General features: G+C 40.4%; 1 protein-coding gene across 2 annotated transcripts in view; it reads left to right on the top strand.

The window, feature by feature from the left end:
* Positions 1-26425, top strand: part of LOC125275462 (immunoglobulin kappa light chain-like) — a 50399-nt gene that overhangs the window by 14039 nt on the left and 9935 nt on the right. Inside the window, exons 1-2 of one of the 2 annotated variants that reach the window (XM_048202421.1) lie at positions 1656-1786; positions 2095-2438. In XM_048202421.1, coding sequence (XP_048058378.1) covers positions 1714-1786; positions 2095-2438 — 417 coding nt within the window. In that variant the 5' untranslated portion in view covers positions 1656-1713. Of the gene's footprint in view, positions 1-1655; positions 1787-2094; positions 2439-26425 lie in introns of those variants that run through there. The other variant, XM_048202422.1, reaches the window with a different exon arrangement.

Raw genomic sequence — 26425 nt, 5'->3', positions numbered from 1 at the left:
CCAAGATAAGTTTTATGCCAAATATAAGAAAACAAACAACAACAACAACAAAAAAAACGAAGCACAAGTTCAAATTTTTGTACATATAAAATCCAAATTTTTATCATCATAAAATCACCTTGAGCGAGCAGACTGAGTGTCCACAGCATTAGAATCAGAGACATCTTTGTTTTGTGTGTGTGTTGGTGTCACACACTGATCATCAGTGGAATTTTAAGCACAGTATTCAGTTCATATGCAAAACACTCTCAAAAAACACATTCAGATGCATCCTGGAATTCACCTGATACGATCAAAATACACTACTGTTCCAAAGTTTGTGGTCAGTAAGATTTATTAATATTTTTGAAAAAACTCTTACTCAGGGCAGCATTTATTTGATCACAAATACAGTAAAATTGTGAAATGTTATTACAAGTGAAAATACAGGGGTTGGACAAAGAAACTGAAACACTGGCCAGTAGTGTTGGAGGTTTCACACCTATATATTCCTGTTAGCCAATCTTCAATAATTTTACATTCCATCAGTAAGAGCTGAGATGCATGTAGAAAACACATAATATTATACTGTATATGAACGTGAACTCAAGCCATACCATTTATATTTTAGATTATATTCCCAATGTTAAAATATAAGTATTCATCCTATTCACAACCACAGTATTATATATGATCATTATACTTTGGCTAATATTATTATGCATATATATAATAATCAAACATGTAACCTTTTTTTTAACAAAAATGTATTTTTCTTTTAAATTATTTTAGTGGTATTTTTAAGTCAATCAGCGTGATGAACATCTGTTCTTGAATCAATCTTTTGTTGGTCCTGGAACAACATGGGTGTCAAAGAAACATTCTAAACCTTATCATAAATTACCACACAAATCAGAGCGAAATTAGCCTAATATAGTTTGAGAAGAATGATGACTCTTTCTGTAGGTTACACTGATGTACCAGTAGGTGGTGACAAGTGACTGCCTTCATGAGCGAGTCATTCAATCATTCAACCAATTCTTTCAAAATCATATGCAGGAATGAAACAAATCTTTATAAGTGAGTCATTGAATCACAGTCACTGAATCAATTTTTCAAAACGTCTAAGGCTGCATATTCAAAACAGTTCCTGAGAAGGGGAATGAGACACTGAGCAAAAACAGACAAAGCATGCAATACATTTTCAGTAGTCTATGTGAAATTTCTTCTTACATCGCAACAAACAAAATATGATTTAAAATTTGGTCACTACATGATGTTTTGATGTTTTATAGGTCAGACGTCTTATCATAGTTAACATCAGACTTCACTAGTGTGTGCGAGACCTCTTCAGTTTGCATTTCATCTCTCTCACATTTTCATGTGAGAATGGAATTAGTCAGTGCGAATGTAAAATAACAACTTTATAAGTTTGGAGATTTAGTGCACAACTATATCAAACCTTGAATATTACAGCAGAACAACAATACAATCAGTTATATTGAATAAAAACTTTTTAATTAATAACTGAGATTATTACAATGTTGAAACTAAGAAAAATAATCAGGCTCACCCAGACCAATTGAAATATTTTTCTTGACAGTAAGAGAGGATCTTGTTCTCAGAAAGGTCATTTACATTGAAGACACTTTGCATATGAACTGCATGCTTCAGTGCTCTGGAGGTCTTTATAGATCTGTGAGTTTATGATTTTATGATTGACATCTCTCCTTCATGATAACAGATCCAAAAGCAAACATGACTTTAATAACCATCATTATTTGGACACTCACAACCTGCACCTGGAGTAAGTATATAGAAATAAATTTCATCAGCCAATTTGGGGAAACTTCACAGTTGGTGAAATAAAGATGTAAATTATGTATATACATTTTTATACGCATATTCTTTATGCATGTTTTTTAATATCACCTGATATTATTAAATATATTATAAATGAATTCTAATGTATGTTTTGGTATGTATGATGATACTTAGCCCTTGTAATGCAACAGTAAGAAATATTGTGTCTGACAGATACCTTACCCATACTAACTGTTAGTTTAAGTGTTGTGCTCATCAGTTTTATAATGCTTTTTCTGTCTCTCTCTTCAGGTTCTGTGGGACAAACTCTGACTCAATCTGAAGCTCAAACAGTTCAGCCTGATCAGACTGTCACTATTCACTGTAATCATAAACCAGCAATAAACTGTATTAGAACAAATAAGTATTGTATGGCCTGGTACCATCAGATTCCTGGAGATGTTCCTAAACTCCTGATATATTCGACATCAGACAGAGCTTCAGGTGTTTCTTCTAGATTCAGTGGCAGTGAAAGTGGAAATAAAATGGATTTTACTCTGACTATCAGTGGAGTCCAGCCTGAAGATTCAGGAGTTTATTACTGTCAGAGTCAACACAGTAAGACAGGAGACTCAAAGAACCCAGACTGGGTGTTCACACAGTGTAAAAGCATCATGCAAAAACTTCCTTTGGCTGAGACTTCAGCGCTGCAGCTTTGAGGTTCTGCAGATGTTGATGTTGAAGATCATTATTCACCTCACTGACTTTACACACAAACACAGAGACTATTTAAGGCTGGTCAAGTCAAGTCACCTTTATTTATATAGCGCTTTTTACAATGCAGATTGTGTCAAAGCAGCTTTACAGTGATAACAGGTACATAATTTGGGCTGCACAGCAGGTCTTAAAGAAGAGTGTCAATGCAGGCAGTTCAAAGCACTGTTGATTATCAAATGTCAAGTCAAATGTCAAGTGTCCCCACCTAAGCAAGCCAAAGGCGACAGCGGCAAGGAACCCAAACTCCAACAGGTGACATCAGGTGGCAAACAGGTGGCAAATAGGTGATAAAATGGAGAAAAAAAAAACCTGGGAGAAACCAGGCTTAGTCGGGGGGCCAGTTCTCCTCTGGCGAACAGTGCTTTGTTACGAATCAGGTTGCTATCATAAGTCCGATAGGATCGCAACATTCAAAGTATTTATTCCAGTTCCATCCAGTTCGGATTCATCACGCCGGTATGGACGGTTTGTTGAGGAGCTGTGCTATTGGCTGTTGGTTGATGATGTCTTCATAATGGATGATCTAGTTGACTCGATCTCTGCTGATACTTCAGGGCTGCGTTGTGGTCATGTCAAGGTGCCGGTCCTCGGTCTCACCTGGGTACGGCCCGGATCCGGTTGACTACGGTAAACCTCAGAATAAACAGAAAGACTAATATTAGCGTAGATGCCATTCTTCTTCTGATGTAACGAGTACATCTGGTGTTATAGGAAGTGTTCCCGGTTCTGGGTGACCTAATTTATGCAGACTAATAATTCTTTAACAGATCTGAAAATATAAATTTATAATGTGTTATATGTATGCCAGGTTAAAGAGATGCGTTTTTAGTCTAGATTTAAACTGACAGAGTGTGTCTGCTTCCCGAACAATGCTAGGAAGATTGTTCCAGAGTTTAGGTGCCAAATAGGAGAAGGATCTACTGCCTGAGGTTGATTTTGATATTCTAGGTATTATCAGCTGGCCTTAATTCTGAGACAGCAATAAACGTGAAGGACTATAATGCTTTAAGAGCTCGCTCAGGTACTGGGGAGCTAAACCATTTAGTGCTTTGTAAGTAATTAGCAAGATTTTAATACCATACTCTGGTGACATGTTGCTGTTCATTATTGTCACACATTTCTCAGCACGTACATTTTTTAATAATAAATTTAACAATGTCTCAATCATGAATTACACATGAATTCCAATCCATTAAATTACATCCAAGATGAAGATTATGTGGACAAAGCTTATATAATGAAAATAACATGTAAACTAATAGAATAAAATAAATAAATAAATAAATAAAAGACTATGATATAGCAACAAATAAAATTAAAGATTAAACTATTTTAAAGGGTAATGTTAAACATGCTATAATATTTATCATTTGAAACAATAAATACATACAATTAATGATTCAAAAAGCTTTTATTTGGCCAAAAAAGTTTAACACAAACACACTTTACTTAAAAGGTTATTATACATGTTAAAAGAATTCTTAAGGAAAGATTTACATATAGAGCAAAATGGTACACAATGTTGTTCGTCCTTTACTAAGACTATGTGTGTATGTATGATTCATTCATGCCTATAATCTCTGTGTGATGTGTGTGTGTGTTTCACTGGTCATCACACTGCTGTGTGTTCAGGCTCTCGGTCACTGCATTCTGGGATGGGTGCGTGGCGTCACAGCTGATGGTTGTTGCTCTGCTCCACTCACTCTCAGTGAGGCTCAGGCTGCTGCTCCAGCTGTACAGTCCATCCTTCTGCAGCACACTGGGACTCAGATTCACAGCAGAGCTCCTGCTGCTGCCATCCACCTTCCAGCTCAGCTTCCAGTCAGAGGGGAATCCCTTACTGCCCACACACACCACTGTAGCCTTACCCTGCTGCAGCTCGTCTCTGGAGGGCGGCAGGACCGTGAGAGTGGGACGAGTGGCAGCTAAAGAGAGAGAGAGAGAGATAGAGATGAGAGTTTTGTTCTTCTTAAAAACAGCTCTATCAGTCTTTCACTTCCCTTTAAGTAAGAGCTTCAAAGTTAATCAAGCAGATCTGTTGAAGTGCAACAGCCTGTAAAAACACATTTGACCAGAAATAACACATATATCTATAACTTGAATTTAAAAAAAAGACTCATCATCCATTATATTATGGATCTTTAATTTTTTAGAAATCTATTTTTCATTTGTTCAAATTATGAATTTCTTGTTAATTTACAGTACTAACAGTTACAACTGTTTGTAGACTGAAAGCAACACCAGATGAAGACTGAAGACATTTCTGTCTCATGTGACATTCATTAAAAAACTTTCTTTATTCAATAATTATTAAAAACATCCAATAATTATTAAAAACGGGTAATAATAAGATCCCTAAGAAATCCCTAAGCTGCCCTATATCTATATTGACACTTTATGCATAACATATGCCTCTGTTAAATCAGTCTGGTGTGAAAATCCCTTGTACAGACATTAGCTTTATATTTCATGTCAAATGAATAAAAAAAAAAAAATAAAATAAAAAATTATTCTTTGTCAATTTTTTAAAAATGTCCTCCACCAAAAATCCTCCACAATAATTCATTCTCATTCACTGCAAAAACCTCCAGAAGTTTTAATTAAATCATGATGATTAACTCATAAATATAAAATATATATATTATAATGCCATCATTATGTGACAGAAGATATTTCAGTTGAGGAATTGTTTTTTCACTGTAATGATATTTTGCATTGGCAGCTCATCAGTGCTCTGGGAGTGTTTATAGTCCCGTGAATGATTTTAACACACAAGATCTGTCCACTCGAAAATAGAAGAGCTAATATGATTATATTCATCTGGGCATTTTTCTGCATCCAAGGTAAAACTGAAATATATTTTTTCTTTTTTTCCTCACGCACTAATAATAGTTCCCATTCAGTCGGTCACGTTCGACGTACCTCGGACAGACCGACGAATAGGAATCTCGCTAGAGAGGCCAATCTACTTCGAGTGTAACTAAAACGAGCCAATGCACATTGGCATGCAATCATATGCATCAGCTGCTCGCCTCGCAGCGCGGGTATATAATGAGCAGCAGATGCGTTGCATCTTCAGCTTTTCGCTTCGGAGCTGAACGGTGTTTGTTCCTGTTCTCTGCAAGCGAGTGTCTGCTAGAAGACGAGTCAAGCTTTTTGGTTGAACTTCTCTTTTTTTCCGAGTGCGGGCGAACAGCACAGCAGCGGGGTCGAAGTCCTCTCTTTTTCTGTTTTTGTTTCGTTTGCCGTTTTTGAGCAAATAGCTGTTTTGACAGCGTCAGAAGGCTGTTCTCACGGCCGGTACGGTGCGCTTTTGAGCGCTGAAAAGTTGTTTTTACGGCTGGTAAGAGTGAGCGCCTTCAAAGAGAGAGAGAGAGAGCACACGACAGGCTGCACACAATCCCTGTCTGTTGCGGCGGCCGTTCCCCTGCGTGCTTCAGCACTTTTAAAAGAGTAAAGTCCCTGAAAGAGCTTACACAAGTAGATTCGCGTCTTTTTAAAGATGACATCCTACTTGTGTTTCTGGATGCGGTCGTTCCTGTCCTCACTGACGGCCACGATCACTGTTTCACATGTCTGGGCGCGTGCTGAAACGATGTTCGTGGGTGTTTCATGTTTTCATATGAGAACATGATCACGTCGACACGCCGGTCGTGACTCTTCTTTCTCCGGGAAGCTTGAGTCCCCTCTGTTGTTGGCCAGCTGCCGCTTGTGTGTAAAAGCACAGCCGCGGGTCTGCCCGACACTCTGGGAGACCGTGGAGATCGGCGAGAGCAAACCTCTCGCTCCTCTGCGTGTCGTGTGCCGTCGAGCTGCCGGGCTGCAGCGCGGGTTGTCACGGCAACCCAGCGCTCGCTCGCCGCTCTAGATGCGCGGTTCCCTTGCATAATCTCCATTGTAGTGCCCTCTCTGGTGCACCAGCAAAGGTCTACTTTGCTGATATGGCTTGGGTGACATGAGGTTGAGGGGTTCCTTCGGGGAACCAACCCCCTAGGGCCCCTCCCTCTCTAGCGCATTGCAAGCTGTGTAGTTTCTGGATTGGATTGCTGGTCCTTCTCATAGGGGAACCTAGCATTTCATTCAGAGCTTCAGCTGAGGGACAGACGTCGATTGCAGCATCGGAGAGAGTGCTGTTATGCTCTGGAAATGAGGGTGACGCTGCCCACTGTAATGGTGTGTGCTTATGCTGACTCAGATTCTGAGTTTACAGCCATGCTTTCCTGGGTCTTCCAGATGTGCATGGAAAACTTGGGGGGGTATACTGGTGCCATAAATATGGAATGCCAAAAGTGCCAAAGTCTGCATAAGTTTTTCCTCTCTCACTACCCTCTTGGATGGGGTGGCTGTACACAGGCCAAGGCACTCTTTTTGCATGAGGGTAGTTCTGTGCTGGGGTTGAGCTGCGCTTGTTGACTAACCGTGATCAAAGTCACGGCGCAGGCCCTCAGCCAGACGATGTCCACCTCAGTGGTCCAGAAGTGCCCCTGGCTTACCTTGTGAGGTGCGAGAGGTTGTCAAGCTAAATGCTTTCTCAATGCTCCCATCTTACGAGGTGGCCTTTTCGGTGACACTGTTGTACTGGTCCGTACGGACAACACTGCGACCGTTGCGTACTTCAAACGGCAAGGTGGTCTACGCTCCCGTCGTATGTCGCAACTCGCCCGCCATCTCCTCCTCTGGAGTCAGAAGCGTCTGAGGTCGCTTCGTGCCATCCCTGGCTTACCAAGTTCAGGGCGTGCCCTGCCCGCTCAGGTTGCATGCTCACTCCACGAGAGGTGTCGCATCCTCCTGGGCGCTGGCTCGTGGCGCCTCGCTGACAGACATTTGTAGAGCTGCGGGCTGGGCGACACCTAACACGTTCGCTAGATACTATAGCCTTTGTGTCGAGCCGGTCTCCTCCCGTGTTCTCGCCACAGGTCAGAGGCACAGAGAGGCCCCGGCTTAGTGTCGGCTTGCTGCGCTACATGCGCTTCTTTTCTCCAGAGAGTCCCTACAAGGCAGACCCTGTCGAGTCCTCCGATATCCCTTCGGCAGCCGACGTGGCGGAGCGTCTGGCGCCAGGCCTATACTCCGTTGTATCCTTGAGAACCGGGTTTAGGCTGGGTTCCATATGTGTGACCCTACGGGGATCCCATATGGTTGGTTCCACGGTTGCTCCTAAACGAATCCCGTGTCTTTCCCTCTGGGAGAACCTACCCATTCATTGGGTTGGAGTTTCCCCAGCTCTTCCATATGTAGCACAGCCCTACAGGGTTAGTCCATATGTACTTCTCCACATAACTCCTTCGGGGAAGGATGTGGCTTCCGCAGCGTTCCTTTCCCAGCGAAAGGGTACGCTTTCCCAGCGTTATCCAATAGTCTCACTGAATGGGTTTTGGGGAACAGCAGTGATCGACTCTCTCTGTGTTAGCCCTGTCCCACCATCCTCAGGCAAGGGGGTTCAGGTGGCTTACAACAGAGCGCTGGAAGGGGGCAGCTCCTGTGGCGCTTTGGTAGGGATTCCTATTCGTCGGTCTGTCCGACGTACTTCGAACGTGACCGACTGAATGGGAACGTCTCGGTTACAAAGGTAACCCTCGTTCCCTGAAGGAGGGAACGGAGACGTACGTCCCGTCGCCACAGTCGCTGTACTCCGCTGATGCTGCCGCCTATCCGGTTCGGCTCCTCAGCGAAAACCTGAAGATGCAACGCACCTGCTGCTCATTATATACCCGCGCTGCGAGGCGAGCAGCTGATGCATATGATTGCATGCCAATGTGCATTGGCTCGTTTTAGTTACACTCGAAGTAGATTGGCCTCTCTAGCGAGATTCCTATTCGTCGGTCTGTCCGACGTACGTCTCCGTTCCCTCCTTCAGGGAACGAGGGTTACCTTTGTAATCGAGACGTTGTCTTTCTCTCACAGGCTCTTTTGGACAGGTCGTTGTGACTCAACCTGAGTTTAACACTCTGAGGTCTGAGGTATCGCCGGCGATACCACCGTGTTTTTTTTCTTACTAGTGTGAAAGAGACTCAAAATATTTATTTCACTCTAAAACTAAAACTCTGTGCGACAATTACTTTAAAAATTAAATATATATATATATATAATATTGTTGCTGTCGGGCAGAAGCTCCATATTTCTAAATTTATATATAGATTTTTTTCATAAATCATTACACCCTTTACAAATATTTTATAAATGAAAAGAAAAGAGCTTGTGACTAAACCTTGTAACTCCATTTAATACTCAGACTGTTGGTAAAATGTAATAATTCCACCCCCCTGTATCATGAATGAAACGAAACACATGGATCATTACCAATTGAATATGTTTCTTGACACTAATAGAGGTTCTTGTTCTCATAAAGAACATTTACATTGTGAAGACACTTTGCATTGGAGCTGCATGCTTCAGTGCTCAGGAGGTCTTTATAGATCTGTGAGTTTATGATTTTATGACTGACAGCTCTTCTTCATCCAAAAGCAAACATGACTTTAATAGCCATCATTATTTGGACACTCGCAACCTGCACCTGGAGTAAGTACTGTATATAGAAATTAATATCATCAGCTGATTTAAAGAAAACTAGAAAATAAGCAATCCACAAGTCCTCAGAAACTCAGTATCAAATGTAAATATTATATATGCATTCATAAACTTATATGTTAATGTTTTTTACCTAAATGTGCAGTAAATGTTATAAATTAACATTAAAATGTAACTCTATGTTTTGATTCAAGTCAAGTTCTGTATTGTCATTGATTAGGCGTTTAGTATACAAAATTTACAACATACTTTTAGTCCATTGTACAGTGTTTTCTGTCTCTCTCTTCAGGTTCTGTGGGGCAAATTATAACTCAATCTGAAGCTCAAACAGTTCAACCTGATCAGACTGTCACTATTCACTGTAATCATAAACCAGCAATAAACCGTATAAAAAAAGGAACCTCTCAGGACTTATTGTCCTGGTACCATCAGATTCCTGGAGATGTTCCTAAACTCCTGATCTATGCCACATCAGACAGAGATTCAGGTGTTTCTTCTAGATTTAGTGGCAGTGGGAAGGATACAGATTTTACTCTGACTATCAGTGGAGTCCAGCCTGAAGATTCAGGAGTTTATTACTGTCAGAGTAAACATAACAAGGGAGACTCAAAGAACCCAGACTTGGTGTTCACACAGTGTAAAAGCATCATACAAAAAACTCCTTGGCTGAAACTTCAGCGCTGCAGCTTTGAGCTTCTGCAGATGTTGATGTTGAAGATCATTATTCACCTCACTGACTTTACACACAAACACACAGATACACAGAGACTCTTTAAGGGTGGTGATCACATTCCTCAGCACATTCTACATAATATTTAATTAATAGTAAAAATCAGAATGTCTCAATCACATTTCCACATGAATTACAATCCAATAAAATCCATCCAACCATTATGATGAAAGAAAGCTCACCATTGCCATATTTCATATGTTTCATATATGTGATGAGAAATGAATTCACCATAAGCTGTGTAGTCTGAATCCACATTTGTTTGCCTCCTCTGTCCACAATATAACACATCATTCCTACAGCATTATTTTATAATTTTGTGATGTTTTCTGCATTCATAAATTAAATCAACATGTAAATAAAATAATAATAATAATAATAAATATAGAGAATTAATTAGTCTTTTCAAAATGTATTTTTAATTCCAGGTACATCCTATAATATTCATATACTTCTAAACAAGAAATACACTCTTAATGATATAAAAAGCTTTTATTTGGCAAAAAGTATTGTTTAATAAAGCTTTACTTCATCAAAATGTGTTTAAAAAAATGTGTATTAAAGCACAGGCGTAATTTTTGAGTGATAAAAAGAAATTTCCAAAATGTCCTCCATAAAAACTCTAATATGTCAACAAAATTCGACATACAAAATTTTGAAGCTGGCTTAATCCAAATTTCAGATTTCTGTTCTGGAAATATATGCACATTAGTGCATATTAAATTAGGAAATGCCTTATCTGTATATGTAAACAACATTTCAGAAAACTTGTAATGAAAAAAATGATTCAACATAATCAATCAACTGGGGAAGTATGATGACATCTAATAGTTAATTTTTTTACCCTATTCATTTTCATCTTTTTTCATATTTTTCATCTTGTTCAAATGCACAAATCATGACAGTGTTGGAAATCTCAGAAGCATAGACCAGGAGACTTTGGGATCTCTTGAAGCAGAAGTTACTCTTTATTGAGAAACGCGCTGTGTGTGTCGCTGTGGTCATCCAAAGTCTAACTAAGGCAGTGACTTGGTAGTTCATATACATTCAAGGGGGAGGGATACATAGAGTAGGGGTGTGGACAATCTAAACAAAGGATGCAAATGCAGTACAGGAATCAGATCATTGCCTACATTTCCCAGCCATGATCTAATCAGCATAACTGTGTCATTCAAATGCATAGGGGCTAATCCAATCAGTCTGGCAGTATCACCTATACCTTTACATTATCATAGAGACAAAAGCACAGCTGTATCTTGAGCTGGTCATGCCACATGGTCAGGAAATGCATGAGACAAAAGGTTAGTGTCTCAGACACCTGGTCTGCCTGCCTTGCCACAATATACATAACGTTTTCAGTTCATATACTATTACATTGGAACCTAAATATAACATAGAACAAATTTGTAATCCCACAGTTCCCCCTTTGAGAGTTCTAATAACTCTCACAAAATACAAATTTAGACACTTAAAAGTTTCATTCTTGTAACCTTTGATCGTTACAGGCACATAGCACTTGCTCTGTGTTGATTGTCTTTAGTGATGAATGGCATGTTGACACAGAAAAAAACATGCAGCTAGGGCCCTTGTAGTTATTACGGGTAATAGTCTTTTCTGGTTGGAACAGTCATTTCTTCGTGATGAGTGTGAGTCATTTGTTGAATGACACACTTGATACTGTGGACGCATAGATAGTAAACTAGTAGGAAAAACAACAGCAGAATTGCTATTTCCTTGATCCACAGCCAAGGTTTACCTAACAGGTTTCCGAACCATGAAGAATTATCTTCAGTCATCTGGTGTAATTTTGCTGAAAGATCAAGAATGTCTTGTTGGATTTTGTTCAAGTTCTCTGTTGGATCCATTAACCCGGTGCAGCACTCAGGTCCGATAATGGCGCATGCTCCCCCTTGCGTTGCAAGAATGTAATCTAAAGCCACTCTGTTCTGTAAGATCATTATCTTGTGCGAAGCGAGAGTGTCTGTAATGTTACCTAGAGCCAAAGCCGTATCGTTGGCCAGTTTCTGTACAGAATTCGATAAGCTTCTGACTTGATCAAGGGCCTGCATGACACCATAAGACGGGATTAATGCTCCAAGAGTTCTTGACCACCATGTTTGAGCACAAGTGAGTCCTGGAATGCAGCCATCTTCTTTGTTTGTGGTAGGAGCTGAATTATATAGATGTGGAGAGCTTGGGGTGGAGTGTGTATTTTCTCTGATAGCTGGTAGAACATAAACCAGGGTGCACCTGCCGTTGAATCGGCTGGGTAGGATGTTGTAGACAGAAGTTCCACATAACCAAAAGGTGCCAGTTGGTGGAGGAATCATACACCACTGATTTATTGCAAAGAGTTTTGGGAGAGATGGTGTCCGGTTAAGACACCCTTCTAAGTCCTTTTCCTCTCTCCCTGCTGATGGAGTAATGTCCACATGGGATGCTGTTCTCTTTTCGACTATAAGGTTGCAACGTTCACGAGGAATTTCACCCAATGGAGTCGAGGCTGGAACATAATTTTCCACGCACCAAGGAAAAATAATTGGCAAGAGTAGATCGTTCATGATGGGAGTAGCTGAAGTTAGGTTGCAGGATGGTAATCCAGGAATGCAACATGGAGAAGCTGGAGGAGTTGTGATGTTGTGACATGCACTCTTGTTGTATATTCCACTGGTATGAACTTCGAATAAGGTACATGTGTCACAGTTGGAGATGGGGTGTGCCACCCACGCAATTCCTGCTCCTACTGAATGTGGGTGTGGCATGCAAACGTTCTTTCCAGCAAACAAGGCATTTCTTGACATATTCATCACCTCTAAGAATATGTTGTTTCTGGAGTCTACACTTTGTGCGATGTCCATGATGATTACTAGTATGGCAATCTTGATCATGTTGATGGATGACTGAAGTTCCCGTATGTGATTCTCTGCGTTGTGTATTTTTTATTTATTTATTTTTTCTTCCGTGACAGTTGGCTCGGTAGTGGGTCTAGTTGTCTTCATACGCAGGTCAGGAGGTCGGTGCGTATGGGTCTCGGGACAGCTATCAAGTGGTATCTGCACAGAGTAAGAAAGAAAACAAAAGACAACAGAGCAGTATGTGTTGTAAAAGTCTGCAAACACTAGGGTTGTATCCTCTGTTCAATCTAAGTCTGCTATTGTTGTTCCTTCTTTCCCTATTTCTTAATTCTTGTGACACCTAAAGAACAGTGAGGTAAGGATGGACTAGTGAGTGGGGGAAGGCCTATGAGGTATTCTTCACCGCAGGATTAACCCCCGATGCCTATTGCATTCGGTTCCTTCCTGGGCTCCTCACTGGTCTGTGTGTCCTATCCTATCCCTGTAGGTGGGGGAACAACTTTACAGTGTGACACATGAGTCCAGGTTTTCCTTCCCTGACACAACACTGCAGCAGCTGTAATCAGCATCACTTGATGTGGTCCTTGCCACTTAGGCTCTAACGGCTTGTTTCTGAATGACTTTATCATGACCCACTGACCTGGGATGATTGTGTGTCCACCTTCCGGTGGAGTCTGCCAACAAGACTCAACTCTCTCTCTGGCACTCTGTACTGCCTTTGTGAGGTTTTCACAGTAAGTGATCAGAGCATCTGAGGCAATGTGTACATCAGCATTTCTAAGATCAATCACACCTGGCATCTGCATTGGGCGTCCTGTAATAATCTCATGAGGGCTCAGTCCTACTGATCTGTTAGGTGACGCTCTCATGCTACACAGTACCGCTGGCAGTGCCTCGACCCATGGTACTCCTTCCTGATGCATTTTGCTTAGCCTGGTTTTGATTGTTCTGTTAGCTCTCTCAACCTGTCCTGATGCTTGTGGCCTGTAGGGGCAGTGAAGATTCCACTTAATTGTCATCATTTTAGACACTTCCTTGACTACCTGTCCTGTAAAGTGTGTACCTTGATCTGAGTCAATGTAATCTGGTAATCCCCACCTGGGAATAAAATCAGTGACAAGACATTTAGCAGTATGTGCAGCTGTAGCACGCCCTGTTGGATAAGCTTCTATCCATCTTGAGAACTTGTCTATTACTACCAAAACATCAGTTTTTCCCTTACAAGGAGGCAACGATATGTAATCAACTTGCAGGTGACGAAATGGTCCTGGTGGAGCTGGGGTATGTGTTGCTGCTGTAGTTGCTGCTGGCACATCATTATTTTTCTGACATGTAACACATCTTTTGACTGTTTCGGTAGCTACATTTCTGAATTTTGGATTCCACCATTGATTTGAGAACCTGTGATTCATCGTTGCTGGACCACTGTGACCCAAATTGTGTATTTGTTGAGCCAAATATGGCAGCAGTGATTCGGGAGCAACATACTTTCCCCCTTTGGTCCAGCAACCAGATGAATCCGCTGTGGCTCCTTTGTCTAACCATGTCCATGCTTCATATAGAGGAACGTTTTTGTACAGATCAATTATTGATTCAGGAGGCAGAATTGTCTTCTGTGCTGTACTACCTGAACACACTTGTACTGTTGCATAATAACAAGCCTGTTTAGCAGCTACATCAGCAAGAGCATTACCTTTAGCTTCCGTAGTATTAGTTGTGAGATGTGCTTTCACTTTGATCACTGCTAATTTCTTTGGAAGTTTCATGGCAAACATTAGATCTTTCACTAATCCAGCATGCTTAATGGGGGATCCAGCAGAAGTTAGAAACTGTCTACTCTGCCAAATGACACCAAAATCATGAGCTATCCCAAAAGAATACCTGGAATCAGTGTAGATATTTGCTACCGATCCTGAAGCTAGCGTGCATGCTCTAGTTAAGGCTACTAGTTCTGCAGCTTGAGCTGAAAAATGATCTGGAAGTCGACCTGAAGCTACCACTTCAGTGATGGAAGTTACTGCATAGCCTGCTCGTCTGTTACCCTTAATAACTTGAGCTGAACCATCAACAAACAACTCCAATTCTGCATTCTCTATAGGAGTTTCTTTTATTTCACTCGTAGCTGCAAATGTAAGCGTAACACAATCGTGAGTCATTTCTCCTTCATCCTCTAACACAACTTCAGTCATTGTAGACATCATACATGAGGATGGGTTTGTGACTGGCGCACGCTGTAAAACAATGTTCGGGGCTGTGAGAGTTGTTAACCAATTTCCCCAACGAGAGGAGGTGACAGAAGTGACTTTTGCTTGATTCATTAGTGCGGACACTGTATGAGGGCATCTTACATTTACCATCTGTCCTAACACCATTCCTGATGAAGCCTGAAGAGCTAGATGAACTGCCTGCACTGCTCTAAGACATGGGCCCATCCCTTGAGCGACTATGTCAAGTTTACCAGAATAGTAATGAATGGGGCGTAAACTGCCCCCATGATCTTGCATTAGACATGCAGTCATAAAGCCTAAGTGTTCATGGACATAAAGCACAAAGGGCCTATCAGATTGGGCAATTCCTAATGCTGGTGCTTGACATAGTGCTCTCTTCAAATCATTGAAAGCTTTGAGATGAATTTCTTCCATACAAACAGTATCAGAATCTTTAACCTGGCCTTTCAACAAGTCATAGAGTGGCTGAGCAATCGAGGCATAGTCTTCAATCCAAGGTCTACAGTAACCTGCTGTTCCTAAAAATGATCGGAGTGTTTTAATGTTAGTAGGTGGAGTTATGGCTTTAACTGAAGCAGCTCGATCCTGTGTAATGGATCTATTTCCTGCACCAATTGTTTGACCCAGAAATGTGACTTGGTTTTTAGCAATTTGAGCTTTGTGAAAGCTCTGGGATAGTCTCTCTACATCTTTAGGTCTTAGCGCCTTGGCAACAGTTTGTACTTGGACAACAGAAGAATTTGGAGGAACACTGTCAATTCCCTCAATTCCCTGAGATCTTCTCCTAGCACCACACACCTTCACTGAATCTAGGGGCACATCAGTTACTGATTGGATGTCTACATCTTTTTCAAAGAAAGCTTGTAAATCAGGGTAATTGTTATCAGACTGACTAACTTCATCCCCATCAGTTTTTTCTGCAGCTTTGCAGCGGTTCAATTTCTTAGTCAAAGAAGTTACTCTAGCACGGAGCTCTTTGTTCTGTTCCTCTAGCTCTGAGTTACGCTGAGACTGTTGTGTAGCTAGCGCTAAACCAAATTCTCTATGGCAGCAGATAATGCCTTTCACATTGTTCTTGCGAATACATGCTCCTAGTACCTTTTTACACTCATCTACAGACCAAATCTTGTCTGGATGGATCTCATATTTCTGAGTGAGTTCTTGTCTAACTTTCTCAGTGACTATTAGGCTCATTTGCACTCCTAACTGTGATTTGAATTCACTATCTGACCACAAAGGAGTCGCAAGACCACCTTTATCAGTTGTGGGGATCAGTCTAGCATTCTTTCTAAACATTTTGTGAGTTCCTTGGTTACCACACAATCAAAACACTAAAACTTCTCTGATCAGCAGAGGGTACACTTGTTAATACAGATCAACTATTGTCAACCTTCGTTGAACAGAGGACAACACACTTCCCTGTCTGAACAAAGGATACCAATTTTAGCACATAATGCTAAATCTTCTCTGCCTAAACAGAGGATAAACAACCTTCCCTTATAAAGCAGAGGATAAAACTTCCCTAACCTTTACAGAGGATAACCCAACATTAGCACGTGATGCCAATCTTCCCTGCCTAAACAGAGGATAAACAACCTTCCCTTATAAAGCAGAGGATAAAACTTCCCTAACTTCACAGAGGATAAACCAATATTAGCACGTGATGCTAAAATCTTCCCTGCCTGAACAGAGGATAAACTTCATCTCTAAAAGAACATTTTTAGAGGATAACTTAGTTAACCAAACCCTACAGCTGTCTGTTAACTCTTCTCTGACGGCGCAGAGGATAACACATTAGTACTGGTCTTAATGGTTCTTTTGGATAGAGTATCACTCACCAACCCTTGGGTGAACAGGAAAATTCAGCCTGGATCTTCCTTTGGATCAGATCTTTGTTGTGCTTGAAGTTCCAATCTGGATTTGAGGTGAGAAGCTCTATCCGGGTCACGGCACCAAAACTGTTGGAAATCTCAGAAGCATAGACCAGGAGACTTTGGGATCTCTTGAAGCAGAAGTTACTCTTTATTGAGAAACGCGCTGTGTGTGTCGCTGTGGTCATCCAAAGTCTAACTAAGGCAGTGACTTGGTAGTTCATATACATTCAAGGGGGAGGGATACATAGAGTAGAGGGTGTGGACAATCTAAACAAAAGATGCAAATGCAGTACAGGAATCAGATCATTGCCTACATTTCCCAGCCATGATCTAATCAGCATAACTGTGTCATTCAAATGCATAGGGGCTAATCCAATCAGTCTGGCAGTATCACCTATACCTTTACATTATCATAGAGACAAAAGCACAGCTGTATCTTGAGCTGGTCATGCCACATGGTCAGGAAATGCATGAGACAAAAGGTTAGTGTCTCAGACACCTGGTCTGCCTGCCTTGCCACAATATACATAAAGTTTTCAGTTCATATACTATTACATTGGAACCTAGATATAACATAGAACAAATTTGTAATCCCACAACAGTCAGCATTTAGCCCTATAATTTAATGTAAAAGTATAAAAGTAATCAATATATTTTTTATTGTCACTGTGATTTCTCAAATAGCTTATTTTAGATTTATATGTATGTATATAAATGTTTATAAATTAAATGTAGCTAAAATATTTTAATTAATTATATGATTAAAGGTGCCGTAGAATGGAAAATTGAATTTACCTCGGCATAGTTGAATAACAAGAGTTCAGTACATGGAAATGACATAAAGTGAGTCTCAAACACCATTGTTTCCTCCTTCTTATGTAAATTTGATTTGTTTAAAAGACCTCAGAAGAACAGGCGGATCTCAATATAACACCGACTGTTATGTAACAGTCGGAATCATTAATATGTACGCCCCAATATTTGCATATGCCAGCTCATGTTCAAGGCATTACACAAGGGCAGCCAGTATTAACGTCTGGATCTATGCACAGCTGAATCATCAGACTAGGTAAGCAAGTGAAAAATGGCAGATGGAGCAATAATAACTGACATGATCCATGATGACATGATATTTTTAGTGATATTTAGGGCCCGAGGACCGATGGTGTGAGGACCCTATTGGAATTGCTCAGCCAATTATTCTTCTTCTCCAAAATGAATCGCATTTTTGAGGGCCTAAACGTTCTCAAAAACTCATGAAACTTTGCACACGCGTCAGAAGTGGTGAAAATTTACATCTGATATGGGTTTCAGAATTAGGTGTGGCAAAATGGCTCGATAGCGCCACCTACAAAATTTCAATTAAGCGCCCTTTGTGCTACGTTTCACGTACAGTTATGAAATTCGGTAGACAGATGTAACAGTCCAATACCTACAAAAAAGCCCCTGGGTGCAAAGTTTGTAAACCCAACAGCAAGTGAGATATTTTGAATTTTCTCTACAAAATTTTGGCAGTTTTTGCCATTTCCACATGTTGTACTATAACAAACTCCTCCTAGAGCTTTAATCAGATCAACATCATATTTGGTCAGTCTAATCTAAAGGCCTTTGAGACGTTAAATTGCGAAGATCTAGAGTTTTCGCTGAAGGGCGTGTTCGTGGCGGCCTGGCAAAGTTTGATGTTTCGCCATGAAACAGGAAGTTGTTGTAACTCGGGCATACAATGTCTGATCTGCCCCAAACTTCACATGTTTTATTAGAGTCCTGACCTGAAGACATCTATATGACAATATTCAATAACAGTCATAGCGCCACCTGGGGGCAACAGGAAATGACATGTTTTACACTGTGATTAACTCCTCATAGAGATTAAACCAGATCAACATCATATATGGCCAGTCTAATCTTAAGGCCTTTGAGATGTTAAATTGCAAAGATCTTGAGTTTTCGTTGAAGGGCGTGTCCATGGTGACCAACAAAGTCTGATGTTTCGCCATGTAAGGTGAATCACTTTTTTGAGGGCTGAAACATACTCGAAAACTCATGAAACTTTGCAGATGCGTCAGAAGTGGTGAAAATTTACGTCTGATGTGGGTTTCAGAATTAAGTGTGGCAAAATGGCTCGATAGCGCCACCTAAAAAATTTCAAAGAAGTGCCCCTGACACTACATTTCACGTACAGGTATGAAATTTGGTACACACATCTAACAGTCCAATATCTACAAAAAAAAGTAGTGGAGTGAAATCTGAAAACCAACTAGAAATGAGATATTTTGAATTTTCTTTGCAAAATTTGTGCAGTTTTTGCCATTTCCAGACGTTGTACTTTAATGAACTCCTCCTAGAGCTTTAATCAGATCAACATCATATTTGGTCAGTCTAATCTAAAGGCCTTTGAGACGTTAAATTGCGAAGATCTAGAGTTTTCGCTGAAAGGCGTGTCCGTGGCGGCCTGGCAAAGTTCGATGTTTCGCCATGAAACAGGAAGTTGTTGTAACTCGGGCATTTAGTGTCCGATCTGCCCCAAACTTCACATGTTTTATTAGAGTCCTGACCTGAAGACATCTATATGACAATATTCAGTTACAGTCATAGCGCCACCTGGGGGCAACAGGAAATGACGTTTTACACTGTGATTAACTTTTCATAGAGATTAAAGCAGAAGCACATCATATATGGCCAGTCTAATCTTAAGGCCTTGAAGATGTTAAATATCAAAGATCTTGAGTTTTCGCTGAAGGGCGTGTCCGTGGTGGACTGACAAATTCTGATGTTTCGCCATGAATGATGAAGCTGTTGTAACGCAAGCATACAATGTCCGATCTGCTAGAAACTTTACATGTGTGATAAGAGTCCTGGCCTAAAGACATCTATATGACAATATTCAGTTAGCCATAGCGCCACCTGCTGGCAACAGGAAATGGCATGCTTTACACTGTAATTCACTACCAAATTCACGTTTCATTATGCCACGAAGTACCAAACATGCTAGAAACACGTTAAATTATGCAACACTTGGCTGAGTGCTAATGTTTGCAAATAACGCCACGAAAGAAACAGGAAGTTGTTGTAATTCAGGCATACAATGTCCGATCTGTTTCAAACTTCACATGTTCGATGATAGTTCTTGCCTGAAGACATCAACATGGCAATATTCAGTGACGGTCAAAGCGCCACCTGTTGGCCACAGGAAGTGTGGCATTTCGAAATGACTTTGGCATTATTCTCCTGTATTCACTCGCTTACATGCATGTCGCCCACTGTTCACTGTTTTCCTAAGGCCAATGGGTGGCGGTGAGCCCAGGTGCGAGGGCCCTTTCATCGCTGCTTGCAGCTTTAATTGTAAATTGCCTTTCTAAATGTTTCGTTAACATGTTGCTAATATACTGTTAAATGTGGTTAAAGTTACCATCGTTTCTTACTGTATTCACAGAGACAAGAGGCGTCGCTATTTTCATTTTTAAACACTTGCAGGCTGTATAATTCATAAACATAACTTCATTCTTTATAAATCTCTCCAACAGTGTAGCATTAGCCGTTAGCCACGGAGCACTATCAAACTCATTCAGAATCAAATGTAAACATCCAAATAAATACTGTACTTAGGCGATTAGACATGCTGCATGACGAACACTTTGTAAAGATCCATTTTGAGGGTTATATTAGCTGTGTGAACTTTGTCGCGAGCTCGGGGGCGGGGAGCACGAGAGTTTAAAGGGGCCGCAGCCTTAGATTATATTTATAATAAATGAATTATGCATGCCTATAATCTATGTGTGTGTGTGTGTTTCACTGGTCATCACACTGCTGTGTGTTCAGGCTCTCGGTCACTGCATTCTGGGATGGGTGTGTGGCGTCACAGCTGATGGTTGTTGCTCTGCTCCACTCACTCTCAGTGAGGCTCAGGCTGCTGCTCCAGCTGTACAGTCCATCCTTCTGCAGCACACTGGGAACTCAGATTCACAGCAGAGCTCCTGCTGCTGCCATCCACCTTCCAGCTCAGCTTCCAGTCAGAGGGGAATCCCTCACTGCCCACACACACCACTGTAGCCTTACCCTGCTGCAGCTCATCTCTGGAGGGCGGCAGGACCATGAGAGAGGGACGAGTGGCAGCTAGAGAGAGAGAGAGAGAGAGAGAGAGAGAGAGAGATTCTCTACTCAGACAGGGTTGGCCAAGACTAAGTTTGTTCTATGACTGACCAAGTTGGCCTCCCTGGTGGCATTCTGTGGAAGGCCTTCTCAAGGTTCAGCTTGGGCTGTTGGCCATAAGGAATGCTGTCACTGACAGCCTGGTGTGACCCGAGGGTGAGTTGCTAAGCGTTTCCTTCGAAACTGCTCGACATTTGTCAGACATATTATTTGGCATGCATTCTCCTCAAGCATGGCGGCATGGGTATATCGTTCCCCATTATGTATTCAACGCAGAGCGAGTTCCCTTTCGAAAGGGAACATCTCAGGTTACGTATGTAACCATAGTTCCCTGAGAACCAGGGAACGAGACTGCATTTCCTTGCCATGCTTCGGGCTGCCTGCCTGCAGAACAGTCCCTCAAGACGATAGATACTGACTGTTTCTCCAGGCGCTCCTTTATACTTCCGGGTCAAGCCATATTACGTCACAGGCTGTCGCCGGCCAATAGGGATTGGAGTTGTTGGATAGTTGGCTTTCAGACAGCGGGTCACGTGTGACGTTCCCCATTGTGTATTCAACTCAGAGTCTCGTTCCCTGGTTCTCAGCGAACTATGGTTACATACGTAACCTGAGTAACCTGAGACGTTTTTTCATTTTTTCCTCATGCTCTAATAATTGTTTTCTTTCTCTCACAGGCTCTTTGGGACAGGTCGTTGTGACTCAACCTGAGTTTAAATCAGTTCAGCTTGGTCAAACAGTCTCTATTGATTGTAAGGTCAACACTGTAGTTTATAGTTGGTGTAGTTTACAGTTGGTGAATATGTTGAAAAACTGCTGTAAAAAAAACCTCCCTTCTTGCTTCTGACACATCTGACTGAAGGCAGGAACACACCAAGCCAACGCCGAAGAACTACAGACGAAAGCAGATTGCGGGGTTGGCGGGGTTGCTCACTGCGGGGTTGGCTCACGTCGGCAGCGTCTGTGTCCAAAGCTGGCCTGACACATCAAACCGATGCTCGACAGCTGACGACCAAGTAGCACGTCCGTTCTGCACCTGCACAAGATGAAATGCCTTTCCTTACCAGCAAGTGGCAGTTGAACAGCCAACCAGGATGATCGGACGGCCCGATTGACCAACGAGCTCCGAAGCCGATTCAACATGTTGAATCGACCCAAAGAATATACACTAACAAGAAGCGACAGTCAATAGAATGATCCATTGCAACACTGGCGCCGAGCAGCGGCCCTGGATTTCCGCCATTTTGAGGTGAAAGCGACTCAGCGGTCCACTAGTTTCTATGGCAAAATCAGCTGCTTTACATTAAAGCTGAAATCCAACCTGAATGATGACAACACAGAATAAAATACTATCACTAGTGATCATCAAATCCTTTTAACAGTTTATTTTACACACTTTGTGTTAAACACTTTGTGTTTTTTGCTCTAGAAACCCAGTCAGTTTGGGTTAAAATTTTTAAAAATGCTTATAAACACTGAATTATTACCAACATATGAAATTAAATTAAGGACATGCATCAGAAAAATTTGAAATGTTGGACAATAAATATATGAATATAACAGCTTGATTTTGCAGTGTTATCTAATGTCCGTTAAACCAAAAGTGGGAATTATGCGATAACGGACACAGCAATGCATGATATATTTTAAGATCATTATGTTTGTGGCGTGATCCATTAAAACATACAATACAGCCTATTTCAATTCAGACCTAGATATTATTACTATACTATAGGTCTGAAATATATTGTTCGCTGCAAACATGATGATCTTAAATTTATTAATTATTAATTTACTATTAATAAATGTGTAAAGTTGCATAAAATGAAAATACTCAAAGTAGGCTAACAACATATATAAGACAATACAACATTTACTCTAGGAGCCATACAATTTTCTGGGGAAAATACTAACTGGACAATTCTATGGTCCAGTTAGTATTTTCACCTCATAATGGCAGCCACGCTACCGGAGCGCCATCTACTGGCTGCCTTAAAAGCCTTCCTGCCTTAAAGGTGCTCTAAGTGATGTCACGCATTTTTAGGCCAAAACATTTTTTGTCACATACAGCAAACATCTCCTCACTATCCGCTAGCTGCCTGTCCCCTGAACACACTGATAAAAAACGCGGTCTCTGTAGTCGCCACAAGCTCCAAAAACAGCAATAAAAACAAACTGGTGCAGCCTGGACCACGAATCATAATAAACACGCTCCAGCCAATAACCGACAAGAATGATATTAAATGCGCGTTCATGACTGTTTCAGGAAGCATGGAGGGGAGGGGGAGGAGGAGGAGGAGGAGGGAGGGTCTAGCTAGCCTCTGTTTTGTTTGACAACACTTCAAACGTCAACAGGAAGTTACTCCACCCAGGATCACTTAGAGCACCTTTAAAAGCACAATTGCTAAAATAAGAACAAAACCAGTGGTTAGCAATGAGAAACACATAAATATACATATTTTTTATGTATTCTTATTTAATATAATTAATATTCCAACCCAGATCTGCCCTATAGGAATAATCATAGCATTTCTTGCTGTTCTTACGTATATCATCCCCCCCACCCACCCCACCCACAGACAAATCAATGTGATATATTTAGTACAGTGCTTCACAAGCATATAGGCCTATAGAAAAATCATATTTAATCAATACCTCTATACACTCAAAAAAAAAGATTTTTTGATGCCGTTCAGTTTATTTAAACAATTTATTTTGATTCAACACCATTGTATCAGGTTTCTGGTTTAAATGTGATTAATTCATGTTAAATTGACTTGAAACGATTACTCTTTGACTTAACTTGATGTTTTCATATTGGAATAACATGTTTCAATCAAGTAAACCCCACCAGGACTCAATCAAACAGGATTTTCACTTCCCATCATGCTTTGCAAAGGGGCTGAACTAGGAGTGTAAATGTTGAAATAAAGTGTTATTTTAATCAGTTTTTAGGAAGATGAGAAAATGGAAAGACTTTTTAATGTTTGCTGTTCTATTATGTTGGTATTTAAAAGTTTCTGTTAATTAATAGTTTTAGGGTTACCATTGAGGTGATTAAACAAGAAGAATTAATTGTAAAAATCAATGTATATGAAAACAATTTATTTTTTATTTATTTATTTATTGCTTTTTATTTATTTTCCAAAACATTGCAAATTAGTTGGGCTGACACTATTAAATTAAGCTGTGCCCAACCATAGTAAATAAGTTGAATCAACCTTAATAAATTAAGTTGACCCAATTGGAATAACAGAATTGCATAATGCTGAAATAAAGCAACTTAATCATGTGGAAATCCTTTCCATGATTTTTTTATGTTCGTTCAAAGCAGGGGCGGAGCTACGGGTGGGCCTGGGTGGGTCCGGGCCCACCCAGATCGACAGCTTGCCCACCCAGTCAGATCCAGGGAAATATATATATATAATAAAACAATTTTCTAACATTTAACAATTCTTTAATAACTTTTTTAAATTTGATTTGTTTTGTTTTTTTCATGCATTAAAACTCTTAATAAGAATATGCTAATTCGTCTCTTCTTCAATTACGTCACACGCCAGTAGTAGCCTGTTATGTTCTTCACGCAAATATCCGGATTTCAACCAGCGGCACCCTTTTTATGTTAAAAATGGCTAACCCGCTATCTATGATGCATTTAATAAAGAAAAACGACTTGACAAAGATGACAGGACGCCGCAACAACTTTTATCATTTGAACGAGAACTAACAGATAGGCTAAATGAGTTTATGACGATATCAAAATCATCAATTCAAAACCCAGCCGAATCGGACTTCTTTAGAACAGACATCAGCCATACCAAAGTCCCTTTAAGACAAGTCATTTCACTCGGCGGCCATCTTTGAAACACCTCTCGGGCATCCTGGGCATCATGCCCTATCTTTTTGAATGGGGAAACATCAAATTCTCCAAAACTGTTCGCCAACCTTACGATTACATTTCATATTTGAAATCACCAATGAAATCTGACAACAGCTGTCTTATAAATGTTTTATCCAAACGCTCGAATCATGACAAAAAACTGTATTTTTTAGGCTGGATCAAGCTAATGCGCATGCGCAGACCTAAATGCGCGTCTCTTCTGCCATGTTTCAGAGGCGCGCGTCTGACTGTTTCTATAGAAACCGGTGCTTCTAACGGCTGTTGCAGTGACGCAATGACTTTACCAGTTGGCGATTGGCTCTTATTTAGAAGGTGAGACTTATTCCTCCATATTGCGTGTTACACTTTCTCCCATTCAAAACAATACGAGTGACACGTCTTGTGTTATTCTATAATCTTTGGCCATACACGGTAAGCTATAGGTGTTTAGTCTGGCCCGCCGTGGCATGATAATGCAAGTGAATAAATAGATAAATTCGCCGCAACAATATTGTAATGGTCTCGTGGGAGAATTTTTGGCAAGCGTTTCTGCGGCCTTTGAATAAGGCTGAAGCAATAGGCCTATTCTGTTTTTACTGAATTTCTTAAATAAATAAATATAAATTCATTCGATGAATCTGAACGCATGTTTACATGAACGCTAAATAAAATCGGGTTAATGTGTGCGCGTTTGTCACAAGCTTCAAATCAGAATCTATTTATTTATTTATTTATTTATTAAGAATCGTAAGCTGACTTTTTTGTTATTTTTATTTATCCATATAGCTGCCTGTTAGCATGCCAGGTTATTTCCAAATATGTGATTATTATTAGGTTATTTTTTTAATCGGTTGGTGCTGTTGATTCATGTTGTAACTGCAGTTTTGTCTTGTTCTTATCTCGTTCTAGATTTACTTGAATTGATATTGTCACGTAATATTATATTAAATAACGTAATTTGAACTTGCCATACCTTGACTTTTTGTGAATTGACGCCACTGAGGGACTGTCCATTATTTTTCATCATTCCCTCCCTAATTAAGCCAGTTGAAAAACATGGGATGATGCGAATTATTCTGGCCCACCCACACTCTTAGAGGCCCACCCACCATCCACTTTCTGCCTCCGCCACTGGTTCAAAGAGTTATTTTTTTTAGTGTAGATACATATGCATGAGTTGTTCAGTATTCAAAGATAAAACTCCATTGTGTCACACAAAGTAGAGAAGCAGAAATACCAATTCATTAGTTATAAAGAAAATAAAAAAAAATCTTATGATGTAGTTGTCTTTGTAATAACAGGTACCATTCTGAATCCATATCATGTCACTTCCTTCTCAACCATAATATAAATGAACTCAGGGAGTTTTGGGCTAAGTGTATATAGCTAGTAAATAGGCCTACTACTCTTTAAAACATTATCACTTGTGTATCCCCCCCATATATTGGTCAATCTGTCTGAATCAAGCAAATATAAATATAACAAATACGACACACACAAAAAATACTTACATAATCTTTACATAAACTTACACACATAATCAAATACTTTAATATATATTAATAACTTTTATGTACGTTATCTTTTGAACTCTAAATAGCATGGAAATTAGAAGAGTGCAA

Source organism: Megalobrama amblycephala, linkage group LG9 (genome assembly GCF_018812025.1).
Source record: "Megalobrama amblycephala isolate DHTTF-2021 linkage group LG9, ASM1881202v1, whole genome shotgun sequence".
NCBI lineage: Eukaryota > Metazoa > Chordata > Actinopteri > Cypriniformes > Xenocyprididae > Megalobrama > Megalobrama amblycephala.
Note: the sequence above shows the minus strand (reverse complement) of the source record. Positions and strands in the feature narration are given on the sequence as shown.